This window comes from Choloepus didactylus, chromosome 7, assembly GCF_015220235.1.
Source record: "Choloepus didactylus isolate mChoDid1 chromosome 7, mChoDid1.pri, whole genome shotgun sequence".
NCBI classification, from domain to species: Eukaryota; Metazoa; Chordata; class Mammalia; order Pilosa; family Megalonychidae; genus Choloepus; species Choloepus didactylus.
The window spans coordinates 27854865-27879767 of record NC_051313.1 but is presented as its reverse complement, the minus strand read 5'-3'; the positions used below and the strand labels follow the sequence as shown (position 1 = coordinate 27879767).

Below are 24903 nucleotides of genomic sequence, written 5' to 3'. Positions count from 1 at the left end.
TACTTGGCAATGTGGCGGACAGGAAAGAAGAAAATGATACTCCTTTGGGAAGTTTCAATTTTAGTCAGAAGAGAGAAATAAATTAAATACTAAACCTGTGGGAATGATTATAAAGGCAAGAAACATGCAGAGACAAGATCAGGATTGGATGTAATAAGTCATAGAGGAAATAATTCATTGAGGAAGCTTTCCTTTGAAGGATGACCCTAAGTTATCTAAGTAGATAGAAATGAAGGGAGTATTGAAGACATAAACAAACAAAAAAAAACAAAAAAAAAAAAAAACAGGTAGAGAGGCAATAATAAACAGTGTACCTGAGGGAGATAAGGAGTCTAACCTATCCAGAGTATGTGTTTATGTTGAGGAAGGGTGAGAAATAATATACTAGTGTACACAGAAAAGGACATATATTATGAAACTTCTTGAAGGCCATACAAAGGAATCTGGAACTGCCAGTAATTTCGGGGGAGACTGAGAGAGTGAGAAGGAGGGCAAGAGGAAGGGGAGAGAGAAGGACTTTATAAGAATGTGTTTCTTCTCTTCATTAGTTACCTCACAGTTTTGTGATTATCACATTAACATCTGATTCCTCACTAGGGACTGAAGTTAAAAAGAATGAGCACCACGTCTGTTTTACTCCTCATTACATTCTGCCACCCCTAGCACAGGGATAGCTCATAAAAAGGGCTCAAAAAATATTGGCTGAACAAAAAGAGAAGAGTAAATTTTTAAAATTATACACGTATTCTGCAGTCTATATACAAAGTACCAGATACTTTATGGCAGTGCACTGAGAAGCCCAGATTAGCTTAATCTCTCTGCTGGGTAGACAGGAAAACAGGATCTCTAACTGCTGAAGGCAAGTTAGGAAACAGGCAAGGGAACATCCCCAATGTGAATAACGGCACTTTCTGAATTAGGAGGGAATTCAGTTAATTTATTATATTTAACTTTCTGCATTTGTTAATTTGTTTATAATAAAGATAAATTATTGATTGGAAAGCAAACAATACATATATATTTTAAGATGACTTGGGTCAGGACTGAGCAACTGAATAGATGGCAGGACCACTTAATGAGATGGAAGCAAAAGATTGATTGTTTGTTTTGTTTGTTCTTTGTGAGACGAGGGACTGAAAATCTGAGTTCAGTCTTAGATGTGTTAAACTTGTGGTGCCTGAGAAATCTATGAATTTAGATGTCAGGGAGACAGCTGGATATATGAATCTGGTAGCTCAAGAGAGATTGATCTAGATATATAAATTTGGGCATCCACTGGCATACAGATGGCATATAAAGGCAAAAGTGTAAGTGGCATCAAGTAGGGGCAGAGTGTACAGAAAAATGTGGGCCCAACATCAAGTACTCAGTATCCAACATTTAGAGGTTGCTCAGAGAATGCAAAGGAGGAGAAACTGCAGCCATGGGAGAGTGATGTCACAGAAGCAAAGAGAAGAGCATTTTTCATCCAGAAAGAAATAGTCCACTATATCAAATGCCATGGATTGTTACAGTAAGAGCCCAGGACATTCATCAGCATGAAAATTATCAATGACCTTGGGATAAGTAGGATGAGCAATTTTGACAAAGTGCTGGAGTCAAAGTCAAATCAAAGTAGCTTAATGAGTAAACAGAGGTGGGCAAGAGGGACAGCTTGTAAAATTAAGCTTTGCTATGGTGGGAGACAGAGAAATAGGAAAGTGGCTGGAGGGATACATCAGATCAAGGGCACACAGAAACATAAGATGTACATAACAAAAAGTTCTGATCTAAATTTCACCCCAATGACCAATGCCAGACTGAAATTAGAAGAAAAATGAAAGCAAACTATCTAACATCAATATATGATTTAAAAATACAACTGAATTAAAGCTTATTATGAGAATGAACTTCAAAACCCAATGAAACCAGTATCTTGTCAAAGAAAAACTTGTAAAAAAGTACAGGAAGTAAAAATACAAACTTTTCCTCAGAAAGTGAGTTTGTCATGCTTGGTCTGAATGCAAAGGATTGTAAACAGAAAAATATGAGGCAGACTACTGAGATACCAAAAAAATGAAGCCAAACACTTTATAGTAAAACCCAAAAGCAGTATCTAGCAAGTAGATATAAACACCTGAAGTACTACCAATAGCTAAGCCCTTTCACAGTGCTTACTATGCACTAGAAACTGTACTAAGCCCTTTTAATTTTTAATGTGTAATTCTCACAACTCTGTGAGGGAAACAATATAATTATCCCCCCATTTACAGATAAATAACTGAGGCAACAACTCACACAACTTAGTAACAGCAGGCAATCTGACTCCAGGGTCCATGTTTCTAGCCACTATAATGAATTGCTCCATTATATCTATCAACAAAGGGATAGTAAACTTTCTAGACCTCAGAGGATAGTAACGCCATTTGGATACTATAAGAACGAATGCACTATGTAAACTAAGATATTTTATTTCCAGGAGCATTTAACTTCTTGGATTGCTTTTTACATGATTTAATAAGATTCTATAGTTAAATCGTTTTTAAAAAGAGCAGTAGAGAAAAATATTACTCTATAAGAAAAAGAAAATATACAAGGAAAAAAAAGGACATAAACTTATTATATCAATAACAATAGGCCTAAATTTATGCTCAATAACTACAAAACTCAGAAACATACTTGCTTTGCCAAAAGAGGTAACCAAATAGCTTTTTCCTAATATTCCCCATAGCTGATTGATTAGTGATCTACCTGATGCTATACACCGAAAGTTCAAATTTAACGTGAAAATACATTTTGAGATAAAGGACACATCATCCAAAGAAATATAACAGCTACAGCTTTTTTTTTTCTTTCAGCTTCTTTGAACTAGAAAGTCCAAAGTCAAAGCTTAGCAATTAATGAATCGTTTAAAAATAAATAAATAAGTTTAAGTACAAGATCTATAGAATATTTTACCATCAGAGAAATTACAATTTTAGAAAAATCATTGCTTAATTTCTTAGCTAGAGCATCCTCATTGATCCCCTCATGCCTGAAAAAGTTACTTTGCTAATAGAAAGAAAAAAATAATCATGTATCTATGAAAACTGAAAACTTCTTTAAATCAGTTGTTTTTAATGGTAGTAATTTATAGGTGGAGGAAGTAAGTTATACGTCTATTAATCAATAAAACATTAAGAATTTTGCAAGTCTTTGTAATCCAAATACCTCTACTCTTTTTTTTTTTTTAATTTGAACATGCTAAATAAAATGCCAAGGAATATAAACTCAACCAGAAATATTTAAACCTAGGGAAAACTAAACTTGAAGAATAATTATCGACATCATCAATTTGGGCCACAAGATGACTCATCCATTTCCAGGTCTCTTTTAATGCTATATTACGGCAGGGGTCTAATCAAATACCAAGCCAGGACAGCCCCAGTTCATTCCTGAGTGAGTTCAATGAAATAGACCCCAGAATGTTTTATTACAGTGAGCAAAAGTGGAAGACACTGTAAAATTATAGAATCTAAGTGATAATTGCCTAATGGTTATAATTTACTTCACCTACAATGTTTGAGAAAGACAAATGACCTTAGCTTATTTTAAATAGTTTTTAAAGAAAATAAAACATAGGCTTAAAAGTTTTTTGCAAAATATGAAACACCCAAAGTAAAATTTAGCACCTTACCTTAGACCAAAGATATGTGATTGTTCATAATTGAATAAGGCACGAATCTTAGCTTCTGAATTCAAAATAATAAGTCTATCAATAATATCCTGCAAAAGAAAGACTTAGAGTAAGACAGTGTTTGATCAAAATAGTTCAAAGAAAATCAAATCAACAAATATTTATTTAGATTAGTGGTTCTCAAACGGCTTGACACTGGAATCACCTGGGAAGCTGTAAAAAATATAGATGCCTGGATCCCATTCCCAGAGATTCTGAATTAACTGGTCTGGGATATGGCCTGAGCATTAGGATTTGTAAAAGTTTCTGAAGTAAACCTAATATTCAGTCAATATGGAGAACCGCTAATTTAAACCCCACTCAGAAACTGTGTGCGCAGCTTCTGCAGTCAGATAAATACCAATAGAACTGCTAGACACGGGAACTACTTTGAAAAATAAAGATGGAATCCACAAACATGAAACATTAACCATTAACAGTGGATCTGAAAATATTTTATCTATAACTACTGAGATTATGTTTATAGACATTTCCTGTTCATGTGAATCAGTGGTTTCAACCCTGGTTGAGCACTGGAATCACCTAGGGAACTTTACACTATATAGATGCCCAGGCTTTATTCCTGACCAGTTAAATCACTACCCTGGGGGTGGGACTCTAGTATGAATATTCTTTTAGAAGCCCCCTCCCCCAGATGTTCCAATGTGTATCCAGGGCTAAAAAACCTCCGATGTAATAATGGAGAGGGAAGCTGATGACATGACTACGTACCACCAGGTGCCTCAGCACTGGCAATTTAAACCTACCACACAATTCTGACACTCTCTAAAAGCCTTTCTTTCTGTAATCTCCTGCTTTGGGGTATGGCTTCAGGTTTAGGCCCAAGATATTTATTCATACACAAACTTGATCTCACAATGCTCATTTTCCTGACCAAGAATTTGCTACCCTTCAGTGAGTTTAAATCTAAGATATATCTGTGACCACTAGGGCAAAAGGAGGAAGTTTTTGCTAGGGAGTAAAATCAGGTAATACATACTGAGTCTATGTGGATGATGGTACAAACACCACATCATCACATCAATAATGGCCAAGGGAATGAGTTTGTCAGGAAGAGGAAATAATGGATAATGGATAACTCAAAATCACAGTTGAAAAATATTAATCAAAATATAGAAAAACTCTCCATCCCCCTCCCCCTCCCCCACTGCACCCCTTCCTCCTCTCCCTCCCTTAATATCTCTACTCTTGACAGTTTAGCTAAAGTGGTGGAGCCACAGCCACAAGAGCTCTCTGACTTGCCCAGTAGGCTTTGCAGTAGCCATAATGGGAAGACTTGTTTGCTAAGTAGTTCTTCTACAAATAAGTAGATATTTTTATTGCTTAATAATTATTGTAATTTTTTAGCAGTGAACTATTATTGTCATTATTTTTACCAGTTAATATTCACAGAATAATCTAGAATTGACTATATATTATGATCTTCTTTTACTTGAGAGAGGATGCCAATAGACTACATGCAAAGTAGTTTCTGAAAGGATCATTATAGACTTTTCCTCATCAGAAAGGTAAAAGATAGATGACTGAATTTTGCAGTTACTGAATACTAAACTCAGAATATTCAATAACGAGTGACATCTTGTAACTCTAAAGCCCAAGTTCTGAGTCTAAGTAGTAGATACTGCAGGAATAAAAAAAGAGACAGAGAACGTATTACCAACAAGCTAATGGAGGAGTAGATTGTAGCAATCTATCAATGATAATGCATTTTCAGAGAACAATTGTTACAGTAAATAATTTCTTCTTCAAAGAGGATTACATTGATGGATCACCACTTAGGGAAGAAAACGAAACTCCTGGGAAGCCTGCCTTATGGAGAGCTTCAGTTTCTAAGCACTGTAACACATGTCAATAAAGCAACTGGCTTCCTAAATCAAGAAGCTTCCCAGCAACAGGCTAACGCAAGTAAGGCCTGGGACTCACAAAAAGTAGTCTGGAAATTGGTGTCTTTTTGAAAGATATTGTCCAGCTGGAGAATATTTTTAGTAACCTACTAGGCCAGATTGACACCAAGGCTGGAAAAATAAACACTATTCTATATAAACAGATAACACATTTGAGTGCCCACTCTGTTTATAATTCTCCCAATGGTCATGTTTATGCTATCTGACCCATTTTTCCTAAGAAACAGCCAAAGGAAGGGTGAGGGAAAGGGGATGCCAATTATAATGCCCTAATATCCCTGCGCCTGCACATCTAGGAAAAGCTTGTGATTGGTTAGTCCGTGAGCAAAATTAAACCACTTGAGGTCCTTCCTTGGGATTTCTGAAACTGGGATAGTAGAGGAAAAGACCACTCTTCTGTTTGGTGGTATATTGGGTTGAAGGTGGCCCCCTAAAAGATATGTCCATGTCCTAATTCTGGAACCTGTGAGTGTGAACTATTGGAAACGGGGGGTCTCTGCAGTTGTAATTAAGTTAAGGATCTCAAGATAAGATCATCCTAGATTATACAGGGAAGGCCCTAAAACAGCAGAGGGAAATTTAAGGCACAGAAGTGGAGAAGGCCATGCAAAGATGGAGAGAGACTGGAGTCACAAGCCAGGAGGCGCAAAGAACAGATTCTCCCCTAGAGACTTCAGAGGGAGCACAGCCCTGCCAACACCTTATTTTCAGATTTCTGTCCTCCAGAACCCTGAGAGAATAAGTTTCTGTTGTTTTAAGCCACTCAGTTTGTGGAAATTTGTTACGAAAACCCAGGAAGCTAACACAGGTGGAGAGGGTAGAAATGTCAGCATAGAGTAGAAGGCAATCAGATGGAGAATGCCATCTGGAGAAGAAAATACTGCTAATGATAATAATAGCAAACAATTACATAGTACTTAATATCTGCCATGCAGTGACCCAAACATTCTACATTTCATTTTATTCAATACATTTAATCCTCACAACAACCCTGAAAAATGTTTTTCCCCTCTTTTAACAGAAGAGAAAACTAGTCTAACTTGCTCAACGTCATATTAAGTGGTGGAACCAAGAATCTAATCCACGCAATGTGGCTTCAGAATACAAACTCTTAACTACCACACTATGTTTGCTTCTCAATGTCAAGATGGAAAGCAAGAATTGAAAGAGAGAAAGGAATGGAGGGAAGAAGAAGAAAGAAAGGAAGAAAGGGAGTAAAGGAGGTAAGGAGGAAGTGAGGGAGGAAAGATAGAGAGCAGATAAAGGGAGAGACAGATGTGGACCTGATAGCATTCACAGCCCTGTTAACAGCTGCCCCTGCTTTTCCTGCAAGTTGGTTATACAGATCAATAAATTTCTTCTTGGCCTAAAAATTCAAATTGAATTTCTCCAATAATCAAAGGGATCTCTAATACACCATCAATAATATGACAGAAAGATAAGTGATAGACCCTATCATATGACAGAAAGTTAAGTGATAGAAACTGAAAAGCAACAAAAAATTGCCTGTGTTATGGGGAAGGAGTATTTTGTGTCATACACCCTTAATTTACCACCCTTAAGAGTTATTCTAGGGGGCCAGCATTTTGGTAGAGACCCAAAAAGAAACCAAGAAATTTAAAGAATTCTGAAAATTGGAAAGAAAAAAAAAAATAACACAAATAGAAAAATAGACAAAAATAAATGAAAAGCCAGTTAATAGAAGAAGAAATGTCAATGGCCATAAACATATGAAAAGATGTTCTGTTCATAATGAGGAAAATATAAATGAACAATTCTCATGGCTCAGACAGAAAAATTTAAATCTCTGATCACATATTCTCCTTAGTGAAGCTATCAGGAAACAAGCACTATAATATTTTATCTGAGGGAATGCAAAAGGATTATTCCCTAAGGAGGGAAACTTAGAAATCTATACCAAAATTACATATGAATCTGCCTTTCAACCCAGTGGTTCTACTTCTAGAAATCCATCCCAAAGATACTATGGCAGATAGAATTCTAAGATGACTCCCAAGATTCCTGGGCCTCAAACACTAATACAGGTACTGCAGTGAAAGGATTTTGCAGATACAGTTAAAGTTCCTAATCAATCACTTAACCTAGAACAGATTATTGAGGTGCACCTGACCTAATACCATGAGCCTTATAAAAGCAAAGCGTTTTCTTCACCTATTCACAGAAGAGGAAGTCAGAGAGATTCAAAGTACTGAAGGGATTTGACGCTGGAGAGGTTCTCCATCACTGAAACAGAGAAGGCCACAGGGCAAAGGCCTAGGAACAAGGGAGCAGTCCCCTGCCAACAGCCAGGAAGAAAGCAGAGACTTCAATACTAAAACTTCAAGAGACTGAATTCTGCCAACAAGAACAAGTTTGGAAGTAGCTTCCTGGCAAGCACATAGTCCAGGAGACACCCTGATGTCAGCCTTGTAACACTGAGCTGAGAACTCAAAAACATTGTGTCAGATTTCTGAGCTACAGAACTGTGAGCTAATGAATGGGTGCTGTTAAAAATTTTGCTAAGTTTGTAGCAATTTGTTATGCAGCAATACAAAACAAATACAGATACACTGCCAAATACAGCATAATTTAAGCCAAATTTATTAATTTTGGCCTCATTTATAACATCAAAACACTTGAAAGAACCCAAGTGTCCAGTAATAGGAGACTGAATAAATAAACTCTAGCATATATGTAGAATGGAATATCATGCAACTATAAAAAAGAATGAGGACAAGCTCTACATACTGCTATGGTGAATTCTCCAAGATACACCGTATAATTAAGAGAAATAATGTAAAGAGCAGAACAGTGTTCATGGCATGCAATCCGTTGCTTAAGAAATGGGGGGGGGGGTCTATTTATACCTATTACTTTTTTTTTTAATCTTCATTTTATTGAGATATATTCACATACTACGCAGTCATACAAAACAAATCGTACTTTCGATTGTTTACAGTACCATTACATAGTTGTACATTCATCACCTAAATCAATCCCTGACACCTTCATTAGCACACACACAAAAATAACAATAATAATTAGAGTGAAAAAGAGCAATTGAAGTAAAAAAGAACACTGGGTACCTTTGTCTGTTTGTTTCCTTCCCCTATTTTTCTACTCATCCATCCAATATACCTATTACTTTTTAAAGGGAGAGTGGAAGGGCATCTTTGAGATAATGAAGGAAGCTTCTATATAGATTATATATTAAGGGATTGCATCTAATATTTTAGGTGTGATAAAACTATCATGGTTTACATGATAGTAATGCAAGCCCAAACAAAACTTAAAATGTTTTCTTATAAGCCCTCTCACCCGCCAGCTCCCTTGCTTGCTGGTGCTTTTGCTGGCTCTCAGCTTGTTGATCGAGGGGGCTCTGGCTACAGCCTGCAGCTGGGAGGGCGGCAGAAGCAGCAACTCAGGGGAAAGAAGACTGAGGTAGTGGTGGTGGGAAGATGCTGAACAAGGACAAGCAGCAGGAGCAAACTATTGCCAAGGACCTGGTCATGACCAAGCGTAAGACGGAGGGTGACATCGCCAACAAGGAAGACTTTGCTCTTTGGGGGAAGCATCCAGCTCAGGTATGTGAGAAAGGTGATGTCATGATTATGGAAGAAACAGGGAAAATCTTCAAAAAAGAAAAAGAGATGAAGAAAGGTATTGCCTTTCCCAGCAGCATTTCGGTTGTAACTGTGTATGTTGTTTCTCCACTTTGAAGAGTGAACAGGACTATATTCTTAAGGAAGTTGACTTGATAAAAATTGACCTTGGGGTCCATATGGATGGCTTCCTCACTAATGTGGCTCACACGTTTTTGGTTGATGCAGCTAAGGGAATCCCAGTAATAGGACAGAAAGCAGATGTCATTAAGGCAGCTCACCTTTTTACTGAGGCTGCCTTATGCCTGGTCAAACCTAGAAACCAAATAGCACAAGTGACAGAAGCCTGGAACAAAGGTGCCCACTCATTTAATTGCATGCCTATAGAAGGTATGCTATCACATCAATTAAAGCAATATATCATCAATGGAGAGAAAATCATTATTTACAACCACACAGATTAGCAGAAGAAGGACCATGAAAAAGTTGAATTTGAGGTACATGAAATACATGCCCTGGATATTCTTGTCAGCTCAGGAGAGGGCAAGGCAAAGGATGCAGGACAGAGAAACACCATTCACAGACGAGACCCCTCTAAACAATATGGCCTGAAAATGAAAACCTCACATGCCTTTTTCGGTGAAGTAGAAAGATGTTTGATGCCATTCCATTTACTTTGAGAATTTGAAGATGAGAAGGCTGATTGGATATGGTGGAGTGTGCCAAACATGAACTGCCACAACCATTTAATGCTCTTTATGAGAAGAAGGGCGAATTTGTTGCCCAGTTTAAATTTACAGTTCTGCTCATGCCCAATGGCTCCATGTGGATAACTAGTGGTCCCTTCGAGCCTGACCTCTACAAGTCTGAGATGGAAGCCCAGGATGCAGAGCTGAAGGCTCTTTTCCAGAAGTCTGCAAGTTAGAAAACCCATAAAAAGGAAAAGAAAAGAAGGCCTCCAAGACTGCAGAGAATACTACCAGTGGGGAAACACTAGAAGAGACTGAGGTCTGGGTCCCATCTCCCCAGCTTGCTGCTTCTGCCTCATCCCTTTCCCACTACACCCCAGGTCTATGAACTGCATTCTGTCTTCTCCACCCAGGACCACCAGCAGAGTGGGGTCTCCCTGGCCCAATCCTGGTCCCCCAAACCACCCCCTTCCAACAACAACCAGCTCCGACTGACCCTGGTCTTGGGAGGGCAGTCGTCCCAGTCACCAAAGACTACTTTAAATAGAATGAGACTGAATAAAATCAGGTGTCAAAATTCATCATCTTCAAGCTCCTCTTTCTAGCCTTTTTCAACTACTCTCTGCTTGGTCAAGGCTTGTGGCCCTATAACAGAACAGGGAGGAGGCTAAATCAGCCACTACCACTATTAAAAACTCAGCTGAAATATTTATGCCATTCCAATGTCAGTATTTTCCCCCACTCCTTCCAGTATTTTATCTGGCATCAAAATAGGGAGAGGAACTATTCTTCAGATTGTTTTTATTCAATGTGGCAGATTCCTCTTGTGATCCAGCTTGATCTTCTCATTTTTAGGAGCTGGAGCCTACATTTACCAAGGGATTCTCAATTATCAAATGGATACTCATTTGTAAATCTTCTTGGTCATTTCTTTTCTGCAGTACTTTTTTTTCCATTTTCACAAAGCTGTAAGGAATAATTCATCTGAACCTTGTTCTTTTCTCTGGAGCTAATGGTTTTTCCTTTGCTCTATCTTACACAAACCTGAGCTGTTTTGTTCCCTGATTGAGCTAGTTTGACTTCTTCCCTTGAAAGAAAGACCAGGAACCAGAGGAGCAGACTAACTGAAGAGACAACTCCTGGCTTTCTGAAGCTGTGGACTTGGATTGGACAAACTGCTGGGAAGTTGGAAAGGAAGGTGACTAATTTCAGTACTTCTGGCACGTTGTCCCAAGGAAATGGGTTCCCACTAATTCATGAGGTTTTTAAACACATTGAAAATGAGATGGTGTTAAAATAAATTTGGATTTGCTCACAAAAAGAAAGTCCTTCATCACACTATTTTTTTATGAAAGACTGAAAATGTCCACTATAGAAAATAAAACATATGCACACAGACACAAATATACACACATACCCCCAACCATGCAAATAATAATGGTCAATAAGACTTCCTAGGGTTCTTGCCATGGGATTCTCATTAAAGAAAACAGAAATTTAAGTTACTGAATTAAGTCACCTTGAATTAAGCTAAGAAGGACCCAATTCACTGAGATTCAACTCATTAAGAATCTAGCCTATAAGAAATTTAAAAAATAGTGAGTTTACTGAGAATCTACCATACTTCTTGTTCTAGTCTGCTACAGCTGCTGAAATGCAGATACCATAAAATGTGTTGGCTTCTACAATGGGAATTTATTGTCTTACAAACTTACAGCTTGAGTTTGAGAAAAATGTGCAAATCAAGGCATCATCAGGCAATGCCTTCCCCCCCCCCAAATACCAGCTGTGGGCTATCCTGGACTCCTCTGTCACATGGCAGTGTCTGTGGGCATCTCCTCTCTAGGTTTCATTGCTTTCAGCTTTTTACTTCTGTAGCTTTCTCTTTGCATCTGTGACTTTCTCTCTCAGCTTCCATGTCTTTCTCTCCATGTCTTTCTCTGAATTTCATCCTTTTATAAAGGACTACAGGAGGAACCTAAGATGGTGACTAGGTAAGACAGAGGAAAAAAACACCTCCATGGAAAACACTAGATAAAAAACCAGAAAGGACCCAGAACACCACTTCCAAAGTAGCACCAGCTGGACAAGTTCTGCTAAAGCCACAGGGAACATGCATTTGGTGAAACCAGGAGTCTGCATTCTGAAACGAGTGAGTGAGTAGGCTGATCCGTTGGCCACGCTGCAGTGGGGGGAGACGCTGGGCTGGTGTTTTTTTTTTTTTTAAAAAAAAGAGAGAAGCCCGGGAATAGCTGCAGATAAGACAGGAGCGGTCTGGACTAATGCCTCGGTGTCTGGGGTGGGGGATACCCCTTCCCACACCCACTGCAGATTGTCTCGGGTCCAGGGAAACAAAGGGGAGAAAACCAGCCTCACGGCCTTCACCCCAGTGGGCAGGCCTGCTCCTGCCCGGGGCCGAGCACACAGCACAGAGCCGAGCCGAGAAGCCCAGTCTCGCGGCCGTCTCCCCAGCAGGCGGGGCTGCTCCTGCCCGGGGCCAAGCACACAGCACAGAACCGAGACAAGAAACCCAGCCTGACAGGGAGTCTTTCCCACAGCACCGCTCACACAACACAATATCGGCCGTGGACAGTGGCCTTGAATACACCCACAGCTGATTGTCGTGGAGCTGGGAGAAAGGAGCTGTGCGGAAAGGGGGAAGTTAACGCGTCCCATTCAACCATCTTTGAAGCGGGCTGGGAATGCCCCCACACAGCCCGGCGGCCCAGGGCTTCCCTGGAGGCCAGTGCTCACTTGTGACGTGGCACAGCCCTCCCCCCATCAACAGAGGTCCTGGAAAAGCACAGCAGGGAGGGGGGAACCACTTGGAAATCCCAGGGAACCTACGCCAATACCAAGGACTTTTGTGTCAGCGGCAGAGAATAGCCTTAAATCTCTGGGAACACCTGGGAGGTTTGATTGTTAAACCTGCCCTTCCTCCCTAACCACTCAGGCACACGCCCCTCATTGAGGGCAGACAGCACCGACAACACACCCAAATTAAGTGCACCAATTGGACCCCAAAAGAATCAGATCCCCACATAACACAAAGTTGGGGAGAACTGACTTGAGGGGAATAAGTGACTCATGGACGCCATGTGCTGGTTAGTTAGAGAAAGTGTATGTCACCAAACTGCAATTCTAACAAATTAAAGATCAAGTAAAGCAAATGCCAGAGGCCAAAAACAACAGAAAATCTTAAAGCATATGATAAAACCAGACGACATGGAGAACCTGAACCCAAACACTCAAATCAAAAGATCTGAAGACACACAGTTCCTGGCAGAATTAATCAAAGAACTACAGACAGGCAAAGAGAGCATGGCATGGGCTATAAAAGACTTGAAGAAGAGCATGGCACAGAATATGAAAGACATAAAAAAGACCCTAGAAGAGCATAAAGAAGATATTGCAAGAGTAAATAAAAAAATAAAAGATCTTATGGAAATTAAAGAAACTGTAGGCCAAATTAAAAAGACTCTAGAGGGGCAAGATGGCGGCATAGAGAGGAGTGGAAGCTAAGTAGTCTCCCTGGAACAACTACAAAAAACCAGAAACAACTAGTAAATAATCCAGAATAACTGCGGGGGGACAAACGAGACCATCCACTCATCATACACCAACCTGAATTGGGAGGAATGCCTGAGAACACAGCAGAAAATCTGTAAGTAAAACCTGTGGAACCAGGTCGGGAGACCCCCTCCCCCATAGCCCGAGCTGTGGAGCCGCGTGGTGCCACAGAGAAGCTTTCTCCCAGCAAGCGAATACAGCTCAGCTGAGCTCCAACTGGGGTTTTAAGTAGCGAGTGTGAACTGCTCACTACAGGTACGCAGCCCCAAAAAACAGACAGAGGCTTTGGGTGACGACTGACCTGGGAGAGCCGGAGGGTCGCCTTGGACTGGGTCTGAAGGGGACTATCTGTTTCTTTTTTGGCTCAGTGGAGAAAGCCCCAGTCATTTTTAGTTTCCAGGGCTGTGACTCTGGGAAGGGTGGAGACACCACAAGCAGAAAGCGAGACCATTGAAATGCTAATGACCGCCACCTGAGGGGTCTGTCTTCTCTAGGAAGAAAGGGGTGGGGCCCTTTCCATTCAGAACCAGACCCCAGAGCCTGGGGGAACACGGCCACACCTCCTCACACCAGTCAAGAATTACAGGCTAACAGGCGCCACCTGCTGGGCAGAAAAGCACAGTGACCCGAGGCATCAAAGGGTGGAGCAATTTTCTAAGACACACCCGCAGGGAAACCAGATACTGAATATTTTTTCCCTCTGGGAACTGAGCCTGTCCTGGTCTGGGAAAATCTGATTTGGATAACCAAGGAAACCATGCCTAGATAACAGAAAATTACAACCTACACTAAGAAAAACAAAGTTATGGCCCAGTCAAAGGAACAAACGTACACTTCAACTGAGATACAGGAATTTAAACAACCAATGCTAAATCAATTCAAAAAGTTTAGAGAAGATATTGCAAAAGAGATAGAGGCTGTAAAGGAAGCACTGGACATGTATAGGGCAGAAATCAAAAGTTCAAAAAACCTACTAGTAGAATCTATGGAAATGAAAGGCCCAACACAAGAGATGAAAGACACAATGGAAACATACAGCAGCAGATCTCAAGAGGCAGAAGAAAACACTCAGGAACTGGAGAACAAAACACCTGAAAGCCTACACACAAAGGAGCAGATGGAGAAAAGAATGAAAAAATATGAGCAACGTCTCTGGGAACTCAAGGATGAAACAAAGTACAATATTGTACGTATCATTGGTGTCCCAGAAGGAGAAGAGAAGGGAAAGGGGGCAGAAGCAATAATAGAGGAAATAATTAATGAAAATTTCCCATCTCTTATGAAAGACATAAAATTACAGATCCAAGAAGCGCAGCGTACTCCAAACAGAAGAGATATGAATAGGCCTACGCCAAGACACTTAATAATCAGATTATCAAATATCAAAGACAAAGAGAGAATCCTGAAAGCAGCAAGAGAAAAGCAATCCATTACATACAAAGGAAGCTTCATAAGACTATGTGCGGATCTCTCAGAAGAAACCATGGAGGCAAGAAGGAAGTGGTGTGATATATTTAAGATACTGAAAGAGAAAAACCACCAACCAAGAATCCTGTATCCAGCAAAGCTGTCCTTCAAATATGAGGGAGAGCTCAAAATATTTTCTGACAAACAGACAATGAGAGACTTTGTGAACAAGACACCTGCCCTACAGGAAATACTAAAGGGAGCGCTACAGGGTGATAGAAGACAGGAGTGTGTGGTTTGGAACACAATTTTGGGAGATGGTAGCACAACAATGTAAGTACACTGAACAAAGGTAACTATGAATACAGTTGAGAGAGGAAGATGGGGAGCATGTGAGACACCACAAGAAAGGAGGAAAGATAACGACTGGGACTGTGTAACTTGGTGAAATCTAGAGTATTCAACAATTGTGATAAAATGTACAAATATGTTCTTTTACGGGGGAGAACAAGCAAATGTCAACCTTGCAAGGTGTTAAAAATGGGGAGGCATTGGGGGAAGGATGCAATCAGCATAAACTAGAGACTGTAACTAATAGAATCATTGTATTATGCTTCCTTTAATGTAACAAAGGTGATATACCAAGGTGAATGCAGATAAGAGGGGGGGATAGGGGAGGCATGTTAGACACTTGACATTGGTGGTATTGTCTGATTCTTTATTCTACTTTGATTTAAGGTTATTTTTCCTTTTGCTGCTTCCTAGCTGTCATTTTTTTTCCCTCTTTTTTTTTTTGCCTCTCTACCCTCTTTGACTCTCCCTCCTGCCTTGTGGAAGAAATGTAGATGCTCTTATATAGATAGTGGTGAAGGTGGTGAACACATAAATGTATGACCATGCAGAAAACCATCGATTATTTACTTGGGATGGAATGTATGGTGAGTGAACAAAACCATGTTAAAAAAAAAATGGATTGATGACAAAACCTCGGGGGCAATATACTGAGTGAAGTGAGCCAGACACATTGGGACAATTGTTATGAGCAGAATGTTCAATTAGGATGAACTTAAATGTCTGGAAATGAACAGGGGTGTTGGTAGCAAGACGTGAGAATAACTAACAGCGCCGAATGGTGTGTGAATGAGGTGGAAAGGGGAAGCTCAGAGTCGTATATGTCACCAGAAGGAAAGTTGGAGGTCAAAAGATGGAAATGTATAAAACTGAATCCTATGGTGGGCAAGGTCCATGATCAACTGTACAAATACTAGAAATCACTTCATGAACCAGAACAAATGTATGGCAATACAATTAGAAGTTAACAATAGAGGGGCATATAGGGAAGAACTATATACCTATTACAAACTATATACTACAGTTAGTAGCATTTCAACATTTTTTCATAAACAGTAACAAACGTACTATATCAATACTAGGAGTCAACAATTGAGGGGGGTTGGTTAGGGATAAGGGAGGATTAGAGTTTCCTTTTCTTTTTTCATCTTTCACTTTATTTCTTGTTTGGAGTAATGAAAAGTTTCTAAAAATTGAACAAAAATTAAGTGTGATGGATGCACAGCTGTATGAGGGTACCCAGGGGCAAGTGATTGTACACTTTGGATCTTTGGATAATTGTATGGTATCTGAACAATCTCAATAAAAATGAAAAAAAAAAAAAGACTCTAGATACTCATAATACAAGATTAGAGGAAGCTGAACAACAACTCAACCTCCTCAAGGAGCACAGAACAGAAAATGAAAGAATAAAAGAAAGAATGGGGAAAAAAATTGAAAAATTCAAAATGGATCTCAGGGATATGATACATAAAATAAAATGTCCAAATTTAAGACTCATTGGTGTCCCTGAAGGGGAAGAGAAGGGTAAAGGTCTAGAAAGAGTATTCAAAGAAATTTTGGGGGAAAACTTCCCAAACCTTCTACACAATATAAATACACAAAGCATAAATGCCCAGCGAACTCCAAACAGAATAAATTCAAACAAACCCACTCCGAGACATATTCTGATCAGACTGTCAAATACTGAAGAGAAGGAGCAAGTTCTGAAAGCAGCAAGAGAAAAGCAGTTCACCACATACAAAGGAAACAACATAAGACTAAGTAGTGACTACTCAGCAGCCACCATGGAGGCAAGAAGGCAGTGGCATGACATATTTAAAATTCTGAGAGAGAAAAATTTCCAGCCAAGAATACTTTATCCAGCAAAACCCTCCTTCAAATTTGAGGGAGAGCTTAAATTTTTCACAGACAAATGCTGAGAGAGTTTGCTAATAAAAGACCTGCCCTACTTCAGATACTAAAGCGAGCCCTACTGACAGAGAAACAAAGAAATGAAAGAGAGATATAGAGACTTTTAACAGACATATATAGAATATTACATTCCAGGTCACTGGGACACATATTCTTCTCTAGTGATCACGGATCTTTCTCCAGAATGGACTGTATGCGGGGACATAAAAACAAGCCTCAATAAAATAAAAAATATAAAAATGAATTTGTTCAAAGAACATTCTTTGCCCACAATGGAATACCAACAGAAGTCAATAACCATCAGAGACTTGGAGAATTCACAAACACTTGAAAGATAAAAATGAGGGGGGATGAAAACATTCCCGGACAATCAAAAGCTGAAGAACTTCATCACCAGTAGATCAGTCCTAAGCAGGCTGAAAGTAAGGGACACTAAACAATTGACTGAAACCACATGAAGAAATAAAGATTTCCAGTAAAGATCACATGGCAGATATAAAGACCAATACTACTGTATGGTTGATTTATAACTTCACTATTTACTTCCTAGAGGATCTAAAATACATAAACTGTAATGATAAATCAGTGGTTTTGGACTCAATGTAAAATATGTAATTCTTGACAAGAACTACATAAAGGTGGGGGAATGGAGGAGTATAGGAACACAGTTTACATGTCCTATTGAAGTTAAGTTGGTTTCAAAGAAAAACAAGATTGTTATAGATTTAAGAGGTTAAATTTAAGCCCCATGGTAAACACAAAGAAAGTATCAAAGAATATGACCAAAGAGATAAAAAGTAGAGTATAGGTTCCAAGAATTGGGGGAAGGGGCAATGGGGACTTAAGAAATGAGAGTAGGGGTTTTGGTTTGGGGTGAAGGGAAACTTCTAGAAATGGATGGTCAGAAGGTGATAGCATTGCAACATTCTAAATGTGATTAATCCCACTAAGGGAATGCTAGGGAGGGGTGGAATAGGAAGATTTAGGCTATATATATATCTTTCCAAAATTGAAAAAAAAAAAAAAAAAAGACAGTCTAAATAGATGACAATTAAATGCCAAGGATGATCCTGGAAGGGATCTGAGGCCGGAGGAGAGGAGGCTCAAAGGGACACAGCTGGGACACAAGGAAAAAAAAAAAAAAAAGGACTACAGTAAGAGTTAGATTAAGACCCACCTGGGGCATGTCTCAACTGAAATAACCTAATCAAAGGGTCCCACACACAATAGGTTTACACACTCATAGGAATGGATTAGCTTTAAGAACATGCTCTTCTGGGGTCCATTCAGCTTCAAACAACCACACACATAGTAACAAAACACAACTTGCTAGACTTTGGGGACAAAAGATGAATAAGATACAGTTCATCTCTTCATAGAGTTTATTGTTTAGGAGAGACACTTAAATAACTACACAATAATGTGACACATGCTTTATGCATGGAGAAGTTGCAGTGAGTGTACATGAAGAAGAGTATGTGAACTAGAAAGGTGGAAGAGAAAGGGCAGAGAAGGCTTCACAGAAGGAGTAAAGCCTGAAATAAGTCCTGAAGAATGAGTAGGTGTTATTTGGCCAAAGAAGGAAGGTTATGTGCATTCCAGATTCCAGAGAAATAAAGCAAGACCCTGGTGATTAGCTAGTAGAACAAAAGAAGAGAAAAGAGGGCTTTGAGAAGTAAGGAGAAACTACATGCCATGCAAAGGAATATGGACTAAGCCTGAAGGTAAAATGAAATCACAAGATTTTAAACAATAACCAACTGCATCTGGTTTACACTTTTAAAGGATCACTCTGATTTAGCGTGAGGAATAAGTTATAGGTTGAGACTGGAATAAAAGGAAAAGTTAGGATCTCACTGTAGTAAGCCAGACAAGAAATAAGCACTTGAACTAAGGTGGTCTTAAATAGGAATAAGAGTAAAAAGAACAGGATTAAGCTATTTAAAGAGGTAAAATCTATGAGATGGTAAAATAGAAAGAGGAATCAACAATCACTTCCATGTTTCTGGCTGATTCAAATGCGTGGATCATGATTTCATACACTGAGAAAGGAAAATAGAAAATTGAAAAGAGAAAATCTTACAATCAGTTGTAGACATGTTAAGACTTAAGATGCTTATGAATTTTCCAGATGCACATTACCTAGTAGGAATCTGGGTATAGGTATGGCAGTCAAGTGATGATATAGGTTAGAGAGTTGACAGCATACAACTGAAGCCATGAAATTGGATGAAATCATTCTGGACAATGTAGGACAGACAGAGGAAGAGAAGTCTACAAAGAATACCAAGAAGGAGGAACCAGAGAAGATAGAAGAGAAGTAAGTAGTGCCATAGTCACAGAAGAAGAGAATGTCAATAAAGAGGGATGGATCCACTGAGCCAAATTCTGCAAAGTTGTGAATGAAGATGAAGGAAGAGTTTGCAATGGATTAGGGAATTCAGTTTATTGGTGATTTCTGGCAGAATAATTTCAGTTGGGTTGTCAGGCAAGAAGTCAGATCACAGTGGCTTCCAGAGTTGATAGAAAAAGAAAGAAGTGGAGACTTCAAGTATTGGCTATTCTTTCAGGAAGTTTTACTGTATGTAGAAAGAAAGCTATAGGGTGGTAACTAAAAGAAGACACAGAGCAAGGAGTTTTCTTTTGGAAGAAAATCACTTTATTCTGATTAGTTCACAGATAATAACATCACTGCGGCTGGTTTAAGGAGGCCACACAAACATTTGTGCAGCCCCAAACTTTATACCATCTCAGTGGACTTCTATACAGTAAGAACACCCTCTTTCATTGTGATTCTGAAGCAAGGAAGCTATAAGGGAGAGGTTTAACTCGTGATTTTACAATTTATACTTTCACTATCAATTATAGTTTTATGTAAAATTAACTTGGCCATGAGAGCAGATTTTCCATTTCTTCATTTTCAACTTCTTGATCAGGCTAATACATTTGCAAATCTGTACTGCTTCTGCACCTTGCTAAAATACTCACAAAGCTTGAGGTCACGCTGGTTCTGGGCACCCTCCAAAAACTGTTTCATCTCATAGCAGCAGGGGCCAAACTGCTGCTGCTGGTGGTGGTATACTGGCTGAGCTCCCTGAGGCTCCTGGTAAGTGATATCAGGCCTTGGTGGCTCAGCATCACTCCCACTACTGACACCGCCAGTGACGGCATGACCCAGCATGCACCCAACAGCAGAGCCCACTACCACTGCTATCTGGGTGATCTGACCTGGGTGCTGGGGAGCAGCAGCAAGTGAGCCAACTGCAGATGGTGAAGCTGCTGCTGGCCCCTGAGCTGCTGGTACTAGCCTGGGGGTAGCTCTCATCTGAGGCACCCAGCTGGCCAGGGGTGCCATGCATAAGGTACAGCTCTGGCTCCCAAGTGACATCACAACTACCATGTGGCTTGGCTTCTAGAAGAGCAAAAGTCTCTGTTTTCAGTAGGAGAGTTTACATGTTTAGATGATGATGAGAAACAATGATTATTCTCTAAAGCTGAAATACACTGTCTCCACAAGAGGTAGAGCAACAAAACTTTTTGTAGTTTTCTTCCCTAATTGGAAAGATATATTGAATGTGCAATGTAGATATCCATGAAAACTTAGAGAACAAATATCCAAGCCTTTGTTCTAGAAAAAATAACTTATTTGTACTGTTTCCCACAATACATTTCATTTGTATTTATTTATTGCAATAATATTGGGAATAATTATCTTCTGTAACCACTCACCAGATGCCTACTATGTGCTGGGTGCTAAGGATCAATAAGATATCATACTTGCTATCAGGTTCCCACAGTCTAGTGGCGGCGACAGTCACAAAATGGCTAATTATAAAACTACTTGTGATGCTGAGATAAAGGAAGCACAATATACAGTTGGAATAATCCAAGGAAAAGAAGATAAGGAAATCTAAGTTAAATATTTAAATGATAGAAGCATTTGTCTTTATGTTTCAATTCACAGAAAGTATGAAAATTTTCCCGAAGTGGAGTAATTTTTTTAAAAATTAAGTGTTTAGGGTTAACAAGTATTAAAATAAAAGTATACAGAAGGGTTAAACTGTGCTCCCCCCCCAAAAAAAAAAGTTCACTGAACAGAGTGTCCAGAAAATAAAGAGTAATGATTAACAATGGAATTTCAGTATTATTAAATAATTTTTTACTAATCCTTATATGCATGTATGCACATGTTTATGTGTATTTAATTTTTAACTCACCCAGAAAAGAGAAACTAAATATCTCTGAATGATTAAAACAAGTTACCATCCAGAAGTATGAATATGAAATAAGCCTCAAATTAAATAAATATGTATATACTGCCCTCACGGGGCATTAATACATAGTTCATAAAAATAAAACCAGGATACACGGAGCACAATTTATTCCTAATTACATAACTATGAAGGAACAGCACTGGTATGTCTAATGTAATGAGTCACCTAAAAATTATTCTTATACATACTTCTACTTATGTCAAGTCTCCTTCCTGGTTGGGGAGAGTTAATTTTCTATTCAGATAGGTGTAGGGTCTGTTAGTTGGCCCTGGATTCCATTCACACATAATTCACAAAGTTGATAATCCATATGTAAATAAATGAGCCTTTGAATGTCATTAGTGTCTCTTTTTGCTTTTTCATTGTTGTTAAATTACATTTTCACAACCAATCTTAAATAATAGCATTTATAAAAGTGAAAGATTAAGGCTCAATTGGTATAGAATTTATATTTGGGGTGATGAAAAAGTTTTGGTAATGGGTGTTGGTGATGGTAGCACAACACTGTGAATGTAATTAACACCATTGAATTATATATTTGAATGTGGCTAAAAGAGGAAATTTTAGGTTGCATATACATTACTAGAACAAAAATTTTTAAAAGACACCATAGGACTGTACAACACAGTGAACCCTAATGTTAACTATGGACAATAGTGAATAGTACAATTATAATAATATTCTTTCGGTACCACACTAATACAAGGTATTAATAATAGGAGAAGTGCATAGGAACGGTGTATTTCTGGCATGATTTTTCTGTAAACCTACAATTTCTTCAGTTAAAAAAAAATGTATAAAGGGAAAGAAAAGAAAATGACTTACAATAACACACGCTGGGACTTCACGAAGAGAATATTCTGTTTTAATAGGAAGATTTTGATTGCCTACCAGCTCGTAAATAGCAGGATAGGATAACAAGTTCACCAGTGCTAGAAAAGACTAGGGGAAAGAAAGAGAACATAGTCATTTAAGTGTTTCATTTTTTTAACTATATCTATGTAAATCATTAATGTAAAGTTTTATAGCTGTATGTATGATGTAAGGATTAATTTTTAAAATAAGCCTAATTAATTTACATCAATGTGAAAAACATACATAAGTAAGCACAAAATAGTTAACATTCACAACAATTATGCATGTGCTGACAACTTTTTATGTAACAATTACTATAGAACATAGACCAGAGTGGGAAAATATTTTAAAATGCTGTGTATCTCTTGAAATATTTAGTTCTGAGAAAAAATGAGCTGATCATTTTTCTAATTCTTTGCACTGTTACATCCAATGTATAAAAAATATATAAGAGAGTAGTACTTAGGGTCTCTGGGCAAGACAATGAATTCTATATCTTTTTGCCCTCAGGCTGCAAGACCATCTTAACTGCATTCACTGGAAATCCAACTAACCTAGATATTATAGATCATTTTAAAGAGCCATGGCATTTCCAATCAAAACCAGCTCAATTTTGGTGCAATCGTATCAAGTTAATCTTTCCATGAAATTGTTAAGCTCCCCATTCTCATTTTGTCTTACTAAAAGCAACCAGAATATTTTTCTCAAGCACATTTCATTCTCTGACTCCCCTGTTCAAAAGTATACAATGGTTACCCATCACTAAGTATCAAATCTAAACTCTAAACTCCTAGCATGACTTTCAAGACACTTTGCTAATTGACACCTTTCTCCTCTTCAGAGTCTCAAAAGCCTCGTTTCCCATTATTCCCCAGCATTAAGTGACCACTTCAGACAATCAAATCTACCTATGGTCTCTTTCAAGTGACCGCCACATATGCGAATTTTTCTTATCCTACTAACATGCTCTTCCTGCCCTCCCACTCACTCATTATTCCATTATCCCACTTTCAAAAGTATGCCAAAAAATCTTCTGAAGTATTTCCAATTAACTTCATCCCTCTCAAAAAGCCCTACATTATATCAATAGTAGTATGTTTAGTTCGTATTATATTAAATTGTACCTATTTGTAACAATTAAATTTAGTGCTTGCTTTAAAAAAAAAATTCCATAGACTCAGGAAATTTGAGAATGAGAAAAATTGAGAATTTCCACTAAAATCATGAAATTGAGAAAATTTAAAAGATACTTTAATTCAGTTTCTCAATTAATACATGAGTAACTTGAGGTTCAAAGAGGAGAAGTGACTTGTTCAAAGACACACTCAGAAAGATGGCAGCAGAACTAAAACCAAGACCTGCATTCTCCTATTCCAGGCTATGGGTACTCCTCATTCCAAATCACAGTCTAATCTTTAGACACTACTTAACAGTGTCAGATTTATTCCACAGTTTATGCACAGCTGAACAATTAAATTTGAGGACCTAGAAGGTATAGTTCATTTTATATTCACCCCTTTATTCCACCGAATGTTATATAACAAGTAACAGAGGTTCCACGCCTTCATAAGTGTTGTATGAAGGATGCCCAAAGTCAAATTGCTCTGCGGTGTCTGGTCCACACAGTTCCTGGCTTTCTACCCAATGCCCTGGAGGAGCAACCAAAACCTACACCTCACCACTCTTCCATCTTGCCCTGCCTCTTTCCCTGATCCTTGTTTTAAAGTAACAGAGATTTTGGCAAAATTATGTCTTGGTGTCAGATAGAAGGCAGAATTTGAAAGCGACAAATTGGGATACTTAGCTGAGGAGATCTCCAGGCTATGTGTGTAGGATGTAACCCAGCTTCTCCTTGCAACTAATAGTAAAATGCAACAGGACAGAGATAAGCAGAGAAATGAACACTTGGGTAAAATGAAACCAGAAACTGATAGTTTGGAAAAGTCTGGGCCTCCAGAATGTGAGACTCCAAAGGCTACAGCCCCATGTGAGGATGCAACCAAACATGTAACTGACAACCATTTCAGTACAAGACAGGATGGAGATGGAGTTCTCAAGAAAGGATTTGTGGAAAGTCCTATTTTCTGACAGTTTTGACCCCTGTAAACTGCATGCCGAGCCTGCAGAATTTTTGTGAGATCTGTACAGACAGAACCACTACTGGTCTGGACAGGAGGGGACAGAGAAGAAACAAATTGAAGGAAAAATTTCCTCAAGGACAGAATCATGGATGTTGAGGCCCAGAGTCAAGAGGTCTTGGGCAGGCAGAGTGGAGTGGCTCACACATGTGGAAAGGGTAAGTTTGCTCCAGAGGCAGAGGATGGGCCTTCTGCTCTGATATTCAGGAAGACTACAGCCACACCAGGCTTTAGGGAGGTGGAAGCACATTCCCCAGGGATTGGAAAGAGCCTGCCTGGACATGATCCCACTTTTCTGAAGGGGTTGAGCATGTGCCCTGGAGATGGAAAAGGGTCAGGGTGCTTTCCCAATATTTGAGGAGGGTGGGACCGAGAAGGCGGTTTCCCCAAAACATGGATACATTGGAGCACTCACCCTAGCATGTGGAGAGAAAAGGGCTGCTGCAAAGGTGCTTGGAAAGGGTAGGACTCCTGCTCTCTCAAG

At 39.0% G+C, this 24903-nt stretch overlaps 2 protein-coding genes and 1 pseudogene across 6 annotated transcripts in view; 1 reads left to right on the top strand and 2 right to left on the bottom strand.

The window, feature by feature from the left end:
• Nucleotides 1-24903, bottom strand: part of TBC1D32 (TBC1 domain family member 32) — a 303664-nt gene that overhangs the window by 136770 nt on the left and 141991 nt on the right. For 4 of the 5 annotated variants that reach the window (XM_037843270.1, XM_037843266.1, XM_037843269.1 and 1 more), the window contains 2 exons: nucleotides 22252-22368; nucleotides 3656-3744 (listed from right to left, as the gene is read on the bottom strand). In XM_037843270.1, coding sequence (XP_037699198.1) covers nucleotides 3656-3744; nucleotides 22252-22368 — 206 coding nt within the window. The remainder of the gene's footprint in view (nucleotides 1-3655; nucleotides 3745-22251; nucleotides 22369-24903) is intronic. The other variant, XM_037843268.1, reaches the window with a different exon arrangement.
• LOC119539584 lies at nucleotides 9078-10298 on the top strand (annotated as a pseudogene).
• LOC119539577 (coiled-coil-helix-coiled-coil-helix domain-containing protein 2-like) lies at nucleotides 20043-20584 on the bottom strand. The gene has a single exon (XM_037843271.1). The coding sequence runs from the start codon at nucleotides 20550-20552 to the stop codon at nucleotides 20085-20087; it is 468 nt and encodes a 155-aa protein (XP_037699199.1). The 5' UTR covers nucleotides 20553-20584; the 3' UTR covers nucleotides 20043-20084.